The 13,252-nt window shown below is 35.8% G+C and overlaps 2 protein-coding genes across 2 annotated transcripts; one reads left to right on the top strand and one right to left on the bottom strand.

The window, feature by feature from the left end:
* Window positions 1-876: 876 nt before the first annotated feature.
* On the top strand, window positions 877-3,056 carry LOC109220582 (cationic amino acid transporter 8, vacuolar-like). Its single transcript, XM_019385046.1, has one exon. It carries the CDS (start codon window positions 987-989, stop codon window positions 2,844-2,846), a length of 1,860 nt encoding a protein of 619 aa, XP_019240591.1. The 5' UTR covers window positions 877-986; the 3' UTR covers window positions 2,847-3,056.
* Window positions 3,057-7,710: 4,654 nt separating this feature from the next.
* On the bottom strand, window positions 7,711-10,114 carry LOC109220583 (interactor of constitutive active ROPs 1-like). The gene is made up of 3 exons (XM_019385047.1): window positions 9,893-10,114; window positions 8,901-8,973; window positions 7,711-8,787 (listed from the first exon to the last, which is right to left on the bottom strand). The coding sequence occupies exons 2-3, from the start codon at window positions 8,912-8,914 to the stop codon at window positions 7,785-7,787; spliced, it is 1,017 nt and encodes a 338-aa protein (XP_019240592.1). The 5' UTR covers window positions 8,915-8,973; window positions 9,893-10,114; the 3' UTR covers window positions 7,711-7,784.
* Between the last annotated feature and the right edge of the window lie 3,138 nt (window positions 10,115-13,252).

Genomic DNA, 13,252 nt, shown 5'->3' with positions numbered 1-13,252 from the left:
TAACATCCCCGATCTCGAAGGCTGTGAGGTTATAAAAGTTTTCGGGTACAACAAAAATCGAAGAGTCAAAACTCAAAGAAAGGTTTTCGAGTACGACTAAAAACTCAAGAGTCAAAACTCAAAGAAAATTTTTCGGGTACAAATAAAAATTCAAGAGTCAAAACTCAAAGAAAAGTTTTCGGGTACAACTAAAAATGAAGAGTTAAAACTCAGAAAAATTTTCGGGTATAATTATAAACCCAAAAGTTGAAATTCAAAGATTAATAATTTCGGGTAGACACTAAAATCCTAGATCAAATTTTCTATGATACCGACACTTTTTCAATGCCAATCAGTCATTGACGATAGAATAATAGGTTGTCATCTGAAGTTCTGCACTTTATTCCTTCGTCCGGTTTTTGTCCCAGTGAGTAACCGGAAAGTGTGGGGGACTATCTGTATACGATAAAAACCGGTCTCAGAAGATGGGTGAATTAGGAAGCAACGCGTGTCAATCAACAGTGATTCAGCCATGTTCACACCAGATACAAACATGTGGCCGGATACGATATTGACACCGGATACAAATTTATGGCCGGATAAGATTAATATTGACTTTGACCATAATAAATATATTTTGATTAACAGTAATATTATAAATCACAAGGAAGATTAGTGCCACGAAACAAAACATGAGGGGAGATCTATAAAATTACCCGTAATCTTCTTTTTTATTACTATAGTAATTTTCTACTCATGCAAAACGTGGTAGTACAAGTTGGCAATTAAAAAGAGGGGGAAGAAAGCTCTCGTGTAAATCGTTGTTCCTATCATACCAACCCGTCCGTCCAAATACATCTAAATAAATAGACTTTTTACACTAGTATATATATAGTAAGTAAAATACATCCGCCACAACTGAAATCAGCAAATGATTGGATTACTCCTGAAATCTTGGGATTCCACAAAATTTCCTCTTCCTATTTTCCCCCTCTGATTGATAAAACATGCCAATTTCAGAATATCCTCAAGATCTCACAACTCCTCTAATTCTTAATCCCCCCAACAAAACCACTCTCACCCAATCAAACTCAACAACAACAACAATGGATTATTCACCAAAAACCCAACAACCCCAAAAAAGGTACTGGCGTTTCAGCAAGCAAGATTTTTTCCCAGAACCCTCTTTCCAAAATTTCTCCACTTACAGAACTGCCCTTTCTCAAACCCCAAATCGTCTCAAGAACCGCCTTTTTTGCCGTTCAACAGAGACCACAGAATTAGTTGAGTTAAAAAAACAGTCAGAATATGAAATGAAACAATGCCTCACTTGGTGGGACCTACTGTGGCTTGGTTTTGGTTCAGTAGTTGGTTCAGGTATTTTCAACATTACTGGTCAAGAAACTAGACTTGATGCTGGCCCTGCTATTGTCCTTTCATATGCTATTTCTGGTCTTTCTGCTTTGCTTTCTGTTTTCTGTTACACTGAATTTGCTGTTGATATTCCAATAGCTGGTGGGTCTTTTTCATTTTTGAGAGTTGAGTTGGGTGATTTTGTTGCATTTATAGCTGCTGGGAATATTTTATTAGAAGCTATTGTGGGGGCTGCTGGATTAGGAAGATCTTGGACATCTTATTTTGCTAGTATTATTAATAGTGATGCTGATTTTTTAAGAATCAAGATTGATTCTTTTGCTGAAGGGTTTAATTTGTTGGACCCTTTAGCTGTTGTGATTCTTTCTGTTGCAAATGGGATTGCTATGACCGGGACAAAGAGGACGTCGATATTGAATTCGGTCAGTTCTATAGTTAGTGCTGGTGTAATCTTGTTTATTGTAATTGTTGGGTTTGTTCATGGGAAGAGTTCAAATTTAGTGCCTTTTTTCCCTTTTGGAGCTGGTGGGGTATTTAGGGCTGCAGCAGTTGTGTACTGGTCGTATGGGGGTTTTGATATGGTTGCAAATATGGCTGAGGAGACTAAGAGGCCATCAAGGGATATACCACTTGGGTTGGTTAGTTCAATGTCTGTGATCACTGTGGTTTATTGTTTGATGGCGTTGGCTTTGACTATGATGGTTAAGTTCACTGAAGTGGATGTTAATGCGCCCTATTCAGTTGCATTTGAGGGCATAGGTATGAATTGGGCAAAGTATTTGGTGGGGATTTGTGCACTTAAGGGAATGACTACGAGTATGCTTGTTGGGTCGATGGGACAAGCTCGATACACAACTCAGATTGCGAGAGCACATATGATTCCCCCGTGGTTTGCTCTGGTTCACCCAAAAACTGGCACACCAATTTATGCTACTCTCTTGACGACTATAACTAGCTGCATTCTTGCTTTGTTCACGAGCTTGGATGTCTTGTCAAGCGTGTTCTCGTTTAGTACACTTTCCATTTTCATGCTTATGGCTGTTGCATTACTCGTTAGGCGGTACTACGTTACGGATGTTACTCCGAAGTACGATTTGGCTAAATTTCTTCTGTGCTTGTCCATTGTAATTGGTTCATCGATTGGGGCAACATGTCTCTGGAGTATGGATGAAAAAAGTTGGGTCGGGTATACTGTGACTGGCGCTTTGTGGTTGTTGGGCACTTTAGGAATGGCACTGCTTCCAAAACAAAGATTTCCTAAAGTTTGGGGTGTACCTCTCGTGCCATGGCTGCCATCATTGTCAATTGGGATGAATATATTTTTGATAGGTTCTCTGGGTAATGCAGCATTTTATCGGTTCATCCTATGCAGTGCTGTAATGCTCATTTACTACGTACTTGTTGGTGTCCATGCAACATATGATATGGCTCATCCGAATCAACAAGAGTCCGTTATTGAAGAGGGAAAAGAAAGTTCCAATCCAGTGTTATAGTTGGTATGATGCTTTAGATTGATCTATGAACTTTGCACTTATTTGGTTTTAGATTTTAGGAATTGAATGTATAGCTAATGATTTGAATGATATCAATATGATGTGGTTTCTGTTCCCTTAGTTTCCAACTTCCGTAGTCAATCAGACATACTATGGAAAATAAGGATAGTTACCTTTTATGTTACTTACGTTAAGCAACCTTTACGTTAATAGTTTGATTTCCTGTGATTACATGGTAACGAGGTATGCAGACAGAGCAACAGCATCCAAATAGAAAGAAGCTGCTGGCTTATTCATAAAATCCAATCTATATTTAGAAACAATTTGACTTTAAAATTCCCCTTTTACCCTTAATGAGATAATTTATAGCCAAAAATATCTAAGGCTTGTTTTAGACCACAAGTTTCAAAAGTTTTCCTCTCTTTCTTAAACTCCATACCTAGTGAAACGGTGCCACATAAATTGGGATGGAGGGAGTAACTTTTTTTGATTATACCCTCTAAAATTAATGACATTTACAAGCAGAAGACAAAAGGAGATTTTGAATCTTGACTTGGGGGAAGAAGTATAAGAAAGAGAAGGAAAGGACTCATGTCACCCCTCCAAGTGCTAAAATTTAATGAAGTCGAACAAGAAGCAGAGATTTGCTGATACAAGAAATAACTTGCAAACCATACTGTATGACTTCCTAGGTTCCGAAATATAACCACATGTTGGAGAGTAGAAATGTCAGGCAAGAAGCTTTAGTGCTTGTTATATTTGCTCCTTCTGTTTTGTTTTCTAATAGATGTTCCAGTCTTTCACTACTATTTAATCGTGAAGCGGCATCCAGTAACTTGTACTTCTTCTATCCCATTTCATCTGACCAAGTTTGACTGAACAAGGGGTTAAAGACATCAATTTCACTTATATATATTATATCAGTTGTAATGGAAGAAATTTTTTGACGAGATCATACATCTAAGTTTAAAATTTCTTAAACAAATTTGGATTTTGAAATTTGTAACTTTTTTTAATAAGGTGATCATTGAAAGTGTATTATTAGTGAAAAAATGCTAAACATTATGGGATGTCCCAAATTAGAAAGATATATTACTTGGTTTTGAGGCAGTAATAAGTCCTTTTCTTTTTTGGGATCAATGATAGTATTAGCCTATTAGGTAAAATATTAGGTATTAAAAAGTCATAATAGTTTGATCTGTGTTAGCTTCTCTGTTACCCTGAATGAGATCAACCTCCACTTTTTAGCATCCTAATGCAAAATTGCAAATGTGATTAGTAGATTTCTAGTTTATAGTTATACATTAGGAAGGAAATGAAGGAGGTATTGTTTCCTTTCAATCTATTAAATCCTGTTGTATGGATAGTAGCTACTGTGTCTTATATTTGATGACTCGATAAATCCTTAATTAATTCCAGATACAAGAATAGAAGTTCCAATCAAGAGGCATTCATGTGCTCATGTTTTCCTGAAGTTGCTAAGCTTGCACAGTTATGTACTAGTTGATTTGGAATAAGCGTCATGTCATTTCCTAGTAGATTTTTTTTTGTTGAGAAGGTAAGTAGATTATGTATTTAAAATGCACCAACTTAGCACCGAGTTGGTGCTAAGACAGTAGAGGAGACAGTAATCCTTCTGTACAAAAACAAAAAAGAAGGATATCTGTACACAAAAAAGGGTCCTAATCTTGCAAAGAGTATGAAATCTAACATGCTATTTTCATCCTTTACATCCTGAAGATCACACCAAAAAGCCAAAAGCCATAAGCAGTTATATTTAAGTTGCTGTACACTAACTTTCTTCCCTTCAAAGCATCTCACATTTCTTTCCTTCCATATATTCCAGCATATACACGCAGGGATTGTGTTCCAAATCTTCCTTAATGGTTTGCTAGTAGTTATATGTATTAAAACAAACCATGTAGAGCTCTTAAAGCGTTTGATTGTTATTTTTTATTTCTATAGTTACTTCGAATGAAGTAAAATTCACTTTGCAGTATATGTGAATGATATCAGTGAATACAAGAATGCCAGTTGACTTTCTTTTGTCATTGAACAAAAAACCGTGAAAACAAGCTCTGAAACTAATCCATTTGAATTTTGGAGTGGATCAGAAACTCTCCAAGGGGCAAGAATGATTTCTGGTCACACAAACGGGTAGCTAAACTTCCATTCTCATTCTTGATCCAGATTTTGGAAAACTCAGAGGTAAAGCATGGACTTGAATCTGGAGTCGTATCTATCTCATTTGTGCATTTAGGTAGTGACCATGAAAGGTAAGGATTGCTAGGTGACTTAATAGTGACAAAAAATTCAAATTACCTTGTTCTTTGGCGTCCCATTTTACTGGATAAATCCATAATTTGTGTGATCACACAATAACTATATCCTAATAATTTGATCCATCTTCTTCCTTCCATCTCCTGCGCTTCTACACTTACCCCTACACCTTTCCCCTGCCTATTCCCAATCTCACCACAATCTAACTTTATTTGATCCCAGCAAATACAGCCTTTATAGGCTTCAAATCAAACCACCAAATACCGTTTCACCAAGTAGTATTAGAAAATAGCTGTTCTTCTTTTTCTAGATAAGGTAAGGTAATTTCATTCAATATTAGAAATAGATGCTTCTTCAAGGGGAAGCATATTTAATATCTTAAAACTTGAGTGATTTCATAACAATGCCTGTGGCCTTATTCCCGAAAAGATGGGCTACAAAGTACTCAGATTTAAGAAAGTGAGTCTGTTGTGAGGATTGTGCTTTTCCGTGGAACTGAATTGGATGAGATCACTTTCTCAATGAATTTGTTTGTGTAACTTTAGTATCCAGATACTGTTCCAGTTATGTTGCCGTGGATCCTTAGTCCATTAATCCCCTTTCTCATTCAATCACATGGTTTATAGATGTGTTCAGACAGTGTCTGTAATGATCCTGGTGGCGCTTCAAAATCTGTGGGACCACAAAAGATTTGGCGAAATTGTATCTATAACTTATTTGGTAACTACTATTTGTCCTTCTTAAGTAAAGTATTGTCTCAGTTATTCGCTTATAGTGATATTTTTACCGGCTTCGTTGGACTGAAGTCTACTCTTGGCTAAAGCGCCACTGGGCGGTGCTTCCTTCGTCAACTAACTTCACTTTCAGTGTAGAATGACATATGTAAATTGCATATGAATCTCATATACATGATTTTATGAACATCAATTAGATGAAGCAGGATCTATCCTCAAGGTAATGGGACTGGAAATGGCTTCTCTTTTGGATGCGCTTCTTTCTTTTTTCCATGCTTTAAAATAAGGTAGGAAAAAGAAACAGTACAGGTGGATCCAATATACTATATTGGGAACATGAGATAATGAGGTATAAAATTCTTTTGTAAAATGTTGACAAAAGTTCTAACACACTCCTTTTTACCCCAAATATTTAAAATGTTTTTCCAGTTATTTTGGGTTAATTGCTGAAATATCTGTGGCAAGAAAATTGCGGTTTTAAGTTTGACTAGCAATGTTGATTTTACCTTTTATTTTTTATTATACTCAATTTGATTTATCACTTGTGCAGTGCTACATGCATTACAAAGTTATTCATTTGTGTAGTAGTTGACATAGGTTGCTGTTTGCTACTAACTTTAGTGCAAAATTTCACTTCAACTCATGAAAAATAGTAGTTGATTAAAATTACAGTGCAGTAGTGCAAACGGCACAGCTAGAGGAAAAAAGAAGGTGCTACAATAGCTTCTGTCTGTTGGTCTATTAAAGCTTTGTATTATAGTAGATTCCGTTATGACCATTGCAGTACAGTTACTGTTGCTAGGTGAAGATTGGTAATATACTCATGTATGAGCGCTATGAAAAAAGATCATCCATCCTCGAAGCTCTGCTATGGCTGAAAAGAAAGACTTCTGCTTGTTCATTTCAATGGAGTAAATTCAGGATTGGAACCTCAAGGCTTCGATTTAAGGAGAAGAAATGGAAGTACTTTCTGGAGGATGGTTATCTTGTTCTGTATTATTTGATGTATTACCTCCACAGGTGAAAGGTGTGGAACTCCTGTATGCCATACCATCTTCCATTTCAACTATTTCCTTGACTGTTTTGTGTGGGGATAGATACCATTGGACAGTCTTCAATTCCATAGGATCACCTATTCTCATGCGTTAGCTCATTCAAACTGATTAGATGAAAGAAATATCGGTTATGCTTTTTTTGTTCTATTATTATAGTGGTTGAGAATCATAAGGTCTCAGGTTCAAATTCTAGCGGGAAGAGAAAAACAGTAGGTTATTTCTCCCATCTGTCCAAGCTTTGGTGGATAGAGCTAACTTCACTTGTTGCTCGTGGAAGGTAGCATGTATCCTATGGAACTAGTCGAGGTGTGTGCAAATTGGCCCGGACAACACGATTATCCCAAGAAATGATGTTACCTAGAAGGCCAGGGTCGATGACTCTAGCTGCGAATTTATTCTGAAAAGAACGCCTTTATTTCATCTAAACTCCAATATGTTTTTTGTTCTTAGATGAAAAGGTTCTCTGTGACTGTCATATGACTTCTGTAAGCTCTACAGTGATAACATGGATCATAGATCCAAGAAGATACTTCTGACCACTAATATTGTAGTAGATGTTAAGTTTCCCACATTGGTGAAACAAGTGGGTGTTGTTTCCTTTTATGGTCTTAGGAAATTCTCGCATCTTGAGTTAGTTTTTGTGGTTGAGTTAGACAGGACGATTCATTTCTTATCAAGCCATAGAAATATCATATTATGGTTTCGAACCTACATGAAAAACTATCCTAGAAATTTCAATACAACATATTTGTGTTGGTCAGATGTCATGAAGATGATTCAAACGTTAGCCAAGAAAATTGAAATGGTAAGCAACCATTTTTCTAACAAAGACATTTAACAAAAGAAGTTTTTTGATTGTTAGAAATAGCCTATTTCTGGCTCTTCTTCCTCCACAGATCTCCAAACATCTTAATACCAGAACCCTTCCTCTTCGCATGTCCAAAACCATCATCAGAGTCATCATTTAACCTTGGGTAACCCATGTAACTACCATATCCTCCAACTTCTGGTTCGAATACATTACCATAGCGCTTATAATCCATTGATCCACACCTCTCAGAAAGCCTTCTCCCATTCATCTCTACTTCTCCAGCCAGCACAGCTGCTGCAGCATCTGCAGCTTTCCTCCATTGTTCTGTTTGTACTCTCAGTTTCTTCATCTCACTCTCTAATTCCTCCTTCGCCTTTTCGCTTTCTTCAAGCTTCTCATTTATCTCTAAAGCATTACTCTTAGTTGTTTCAAGTTCTTGAATTACTTGGTTAAACTTGAGATTCATTTCCTCTGCTTTGGCTTCAGTGGATGAAATTTCCAGTGTCTTATCATTCAGCTCCTTCTTCAGGCTCTCATTTTCTTGACAAAACACTTGAAGCTCTTTTTCTTTCTCCTCCAACTTGGCTTTCAACAATCTTATTTCTTCATTCTTCAAATCCATCTCCTCATATGATAAAGCTGTGATCTTTAGCTCATCTTCATTAGTGGGGTTGCAAATCTCAACATTTTGTGGTTCCACTTTCACATTCTCAACTGGAACTTCAAAAACATCAGTTTCTCTTGGTTCTTGGATTTCTTCAGGTTGTGGGACAGTAGGTTTCTTGGTTTTTTTCTCAAGCTGTTCTTGAGTTGCTTGCTTTGCTGCTTCAACTGAAGTTAATTGCTGCTTGAGATTTTTGAGCTCTTCTTGTGCTTTCCCAAGTTGAGAGTCCAAATCTGCAATTCTGGTACCAAGTTTCCTTTGATTTAGTGGATCAGATTGAGCGCGTCTTGGCGATCGATGATTTCCCAATTTAGGAGTTCTCTGATCAGAATCAGAGCTTGATGTTTTGAGTTGTAAAGGACCTCTAGGTGATTGCCTTTGAGCCATATCTGATACCCTATTTAACATGAAAGTTGAAACAGAAAACTGCTCTGATAAAGAAAAAGAGTTGGAAATATACTACTGTAGTATTACTGAGTGAGTGAGATTCAAATGGTTTCAAGAACTCACCTTGATCTTGGCATTTTAGCTTCTTAATAAAAGAGTTTATGAACAAAGATTCCAACAACTTTAGTCTTGATCTCTGTAAAAAAACAAAAAGGTGGAGTTGTCTGTTTATTAATGATAAAGAACTATATATATCAAGACAGATACTGGTGAAGCATGCTTCTAGAACAGAGAGCAAAAGCAAAATTTGCAGTCCATTTTTTCCCAATGCATGTGTCAATATCATTAAAAGTTGTGCATATCTTCACTATCTTCCTCTATTATGTTGACAATACAAACAGGTTGTAATATTTCCTTGTGGTCACCTTAGTAATATTGCTAGAGTTCTATCCACCATATGCAATTAGTACTTCCTATATTCTATTTTATGTAATGCACTGTTCTTTTTAGTTTATTTAATTTACGAATTTGTAATCTGAGCCGATGGTCTATCGGAAACAGCCTCTCTGCCCTATCGGGGTAGGGGTAAGGTCTGCGTACACATTACCCTCCCCAGACCCCACTTGGTGGAATTTTACTGGGTAGTTGTTGTTGTTGTAATTTACGAATTTGTAAATTTCTGTTCTTAGTAACATGCTTACAAAAATATTATACGTAACATGTTGGGGACCACAAGTTGTATAAGTACTTTTATTACATGCCAAAAGTCATCATTTCTTCTTATATTTCAAGTCATCATTTTATAGTGCATATAAAATAAAACGGGAGATTTCTATATATGATTGTGTGGCTAAATACGCTCAAATCCTCACTAAAAAGGGGCTTAACAAAACAACATGCTAGAATATTCTAGCTCAGTTTAGTGATTGATTTGTGAAAGCCAAGATGAAAATGTGAACATGAGGAGAGAAACTTTGCTCTATTACTAGTTCATAACCATGTTTTCTCTTTAGTGTTCTTTGATTATTATCACAATTACATTTTACTAGGATTAAAAAAATACAAGACTTGGAGGTTTTTTGACACTCAAGAAAATGGAAATATGGTGAACTTACCTGGGATGGTCTTTACTTAGATTCTCAGCGAATTCCAAATTCTCCTCCTCAAATGCCACTTTGTCTGTATCGTCCTTTTGTTAACACTATAAAGAAACACCAACTTGAAAAGAAAAAAGACCAACAAAAAAAGGCTTTAGCTTTTCAAAGTAAAAGTAATGCTATGCAGTATGTTACTTATATTAAAGATTTGAAATTGAATTTTTGAAATAATAGTGGTGGTGGCCATGTATTATTTGAAGCGCAAGTATCTATGTGTAGGACAAGAGGGGTTTTTGAACGTTGAAGGCAGGGTAACACTATAAAAATATGCACATTGTTGTTGGGGAAACGCAATGCCTTATTTATTTGCTTCTTTTCAGAACATTTTCTTCTTCATCTGTCTCACTCTTTAATTTCCCTGTCTCAGAGCTTATGGATAATAGTGCAGACATTTAAATCTTTCAACTTTTTCCCTGTAAAAGAAGCATCTATTGGACTTTGAACCGTGAAATAAAGGAATGATGTGTCGTATTAGGTGTAAATATGGGACTTGTAGATTTCGCATGATTTTGCCCTCCAATCCTCCCATTTAGGTGTAAATATGGGACTAGTATATTCAAAAGAATGGCATGTTTTTATATTTAAAAATAATTTAAATTAGAACTACAAGATCTGCCTCTTGGTTTATGTATAGATATTGATTCATTCACACAACAATTTGCTTCTCGTATCGACGAATTGGAAGAGATGTCAGGCATCGGTGTTTGGTACCGGCGCGCAAAGGTTCAAATCCTTTTACTCCAGATTATGAACACCCAATCGGATCTGTCAAGAACGAGCTGACGACTACACTTTAAATTTTTATCCTTAATAACATGATTTATAGTTATAAAAATACTTATGACTTATTTTAGATTATAAGTTTCAAAAATCTCTCATTTTTTTAAAATCCTGTGCAACTAGATCGTCGCATTTGATGGAGGGAGTATATATTTTCACTTCAATTTACACTTGACTATATACAGAAAACTAATGTAATTTGGTGAAATTTTTTGATGTTAGTCTGCGCCAGCAACTATTTATATTCGTTAATAAAATTTGTTTCTCAAAATACTTCAATTGGTACACGCAAGAAATAGGCTAATTCAGCAGCCTTTTGTTCAATTTCTCGTGGAGTCAAATTCTCATCAGTACGAGTCAAGGGAATGGACCCCTGGCCTCGGATGTCCATATAAAGAACACGACGAGCATAAATACCCCTCTTTAACTTCTATTCTAACGGACTGAATATCTTTTATAAGGAATCGGAGGAATATGCGACGACTTTTTTCCCGGTAAAACTCCCCAAACCGAAAAACTACAGACTATTCCTTCCTTCTATCGAATCGATCATACCCTACATTCCAGGAAATTGTGNATATATATATATATAATTCTAAGAACGGTTATGCAATGTTATTTTCCATAAATTAATGTAGCTTGGTGAAGACACTTGGGCTCACAAATTTATGGCAACTAATCTAGTGTAAAAATGGCGTGTGGTAACCACTAAGTAAGGTGGTCTTTATTTTTTATCCACTAATTCTAATGCTGAGCAAAAATAGCCACTACTCTATTAAAATTATTTTGAAAAGATAATTTTACCCTTTCTTCAATTTTTATATTCCCAAACCCTTGTTTTATTCGTTCAGAGGGAAAAATTGAGAGCGAAAATTTCAGAAGCAAGTTTCGCGTGCTCCTCAGTATCTGTATCGTCCTCGCATGCAAACTAGCTGCACTTAATCTTTCTCCTTCGTCATCTTCTCTGCATTGAACGATCGAACTGGTATTTTTTTTTTTTTTTTGCTTTTATGCATTTTTGTTTTTCCATATGTGTAATCTCGATCAATGCTTTGTCAAGTATGTGTGAAATTTCAAAAATAATAATTATAAGTTGATTTAGTGTCGAATAAGTAGCGGATTTTTGTGAGGAAGTTATTCAAAAAATTTTGGTATTGAAATGTATTTGTGGTTCAATCAATATATTTGATTATGTAAGGACATTTCATAAAAATAGTCGTACGAATTCATAAGCTAACCGTGTTTATGAATTTTTTTAGTTAACTGTGTTCATAAAAGTTAAGGACCAAGTGTCATTAACTTTTGAACTTGGAACTCAAAGTTAAGGACTGAGTGTCCTTAACTTTTGAACTTGAAACTTGAAGTTAAGGACCAAGTGTCCTTAACTTTTGAACTTGTAATTCAAAGTTCAGGACCAAGTGTCCTTAACTTTTGAACTTGTAATTCAAAGTTCAGGACCAAGTGTCCTTAACTTTTGAACTTGGAATTCAAAGTTAAGGACTAGCTGTCCTTAACTTTTGAACTTGGAATTAAAAGTTAAGGACCAGTTGTCCTTAACTTTTCAAATTGAAACTATAAGTTAAGGACTGCCTGTCCTTAACTTTTTAACTTGAAATTTGAAGTTAAGGACCAAGTGTCCTTAACTTTTGAACTTGAAAGTTGAAGTTCAGGACCTATTGTCCTTAACTTTTGAACTTGAAACTTTAAGTTAAGGACTGCCTGTCCTTAACTTTTTAACTTGAAACTTGAAGTTCAGGACCAAGTGCCCCGAACTTTTCAAATTGTAACTATAAGTCCTAATCTTTTATGTTCTTTTTCCTTCTTTGTAGTGTGCTAATGGAAGGAGATCGTGTGTTCGAGTTTGATGTTTGGCGTAATTTAATGAGCTATTGGAAAGGAGATTTACGGTATACGGAAACAATCAAAAATGTTTTGTCGAACAGGCAGTGGAAGAAGTTGAGGGATGGTATTTTCGGAAACTTTTTCCGATTACAAAGTGTGAAGTTCTGTGGTAAACTTATTCACTGTGTATTGCTTTCAGAAATTGTAAATAATGACCCTGATTTGATGACATTCAAGGTTGTTGACCATGAAATTAAGTTTACACGTAAAGCATTTCATATAATTACTGGTTTGAAGTGTTATTCTTCACCGGACTTTAAAGGTTTGCATGAAAAAGAGAATAGGCTTTCGAAAGTCTATCTCCCCGGAAAGGATAGAGTTGAGTTGGGTGATTTGTTTAATTTTATTAGTAGTCACCCAAATGGTACAACTGCATCATTTGTAGGCAGCGATGATGATGTTGTGAAGTTGGAAACAATTTATTTTGTTGAATCTGTTTTGATGGGGAAGCGGAAGAATAGGAATGTGTCCGAGCAGATAATGAAAATTGTAGATGATGATGAACTCTGCTCTTCTTTCAACTGGGGCTCTCTTTATTATGAAACGTTATTAAAATCATTGAAGAGTTGTTTGAAGCCCAATGAGAATGAGAATGAGAAAGACAAAGACAAAGATAAAGACAAGGATAGCTACACT

Source organism: Nicotiana attenuata, unplaced genomic scaffold (assembly GCF_001879085.1).
Source record: "Nicotiana attenuata strain UT unplaced genomic scaffold, NIATTr2, whole genome shotgun sequence".
Classification (NCBI taxonomy): domain Eukaryota; kingdom Viridiplantae; phylum Streptophyta; class Magnoliopsida; order Solanales; family Solanaceae; genus Nicotiana; species Nicotiana attenuata.
The sequence above is the reverse complement of the archived record's forward strand: the minus strand, read 5'-3'. Positions and strand labels throughout refer to the sequence as shown.

Bases quoted from the DNA above. Each gene is read 5' to 3' on its own strand.
- LOC109220582 (XM_019385046.1), top strand. From the start codon at position 987: ATGCCAATTTCAGAATATCCTCAAGATCTCACAACTCCTCTAATTCTT.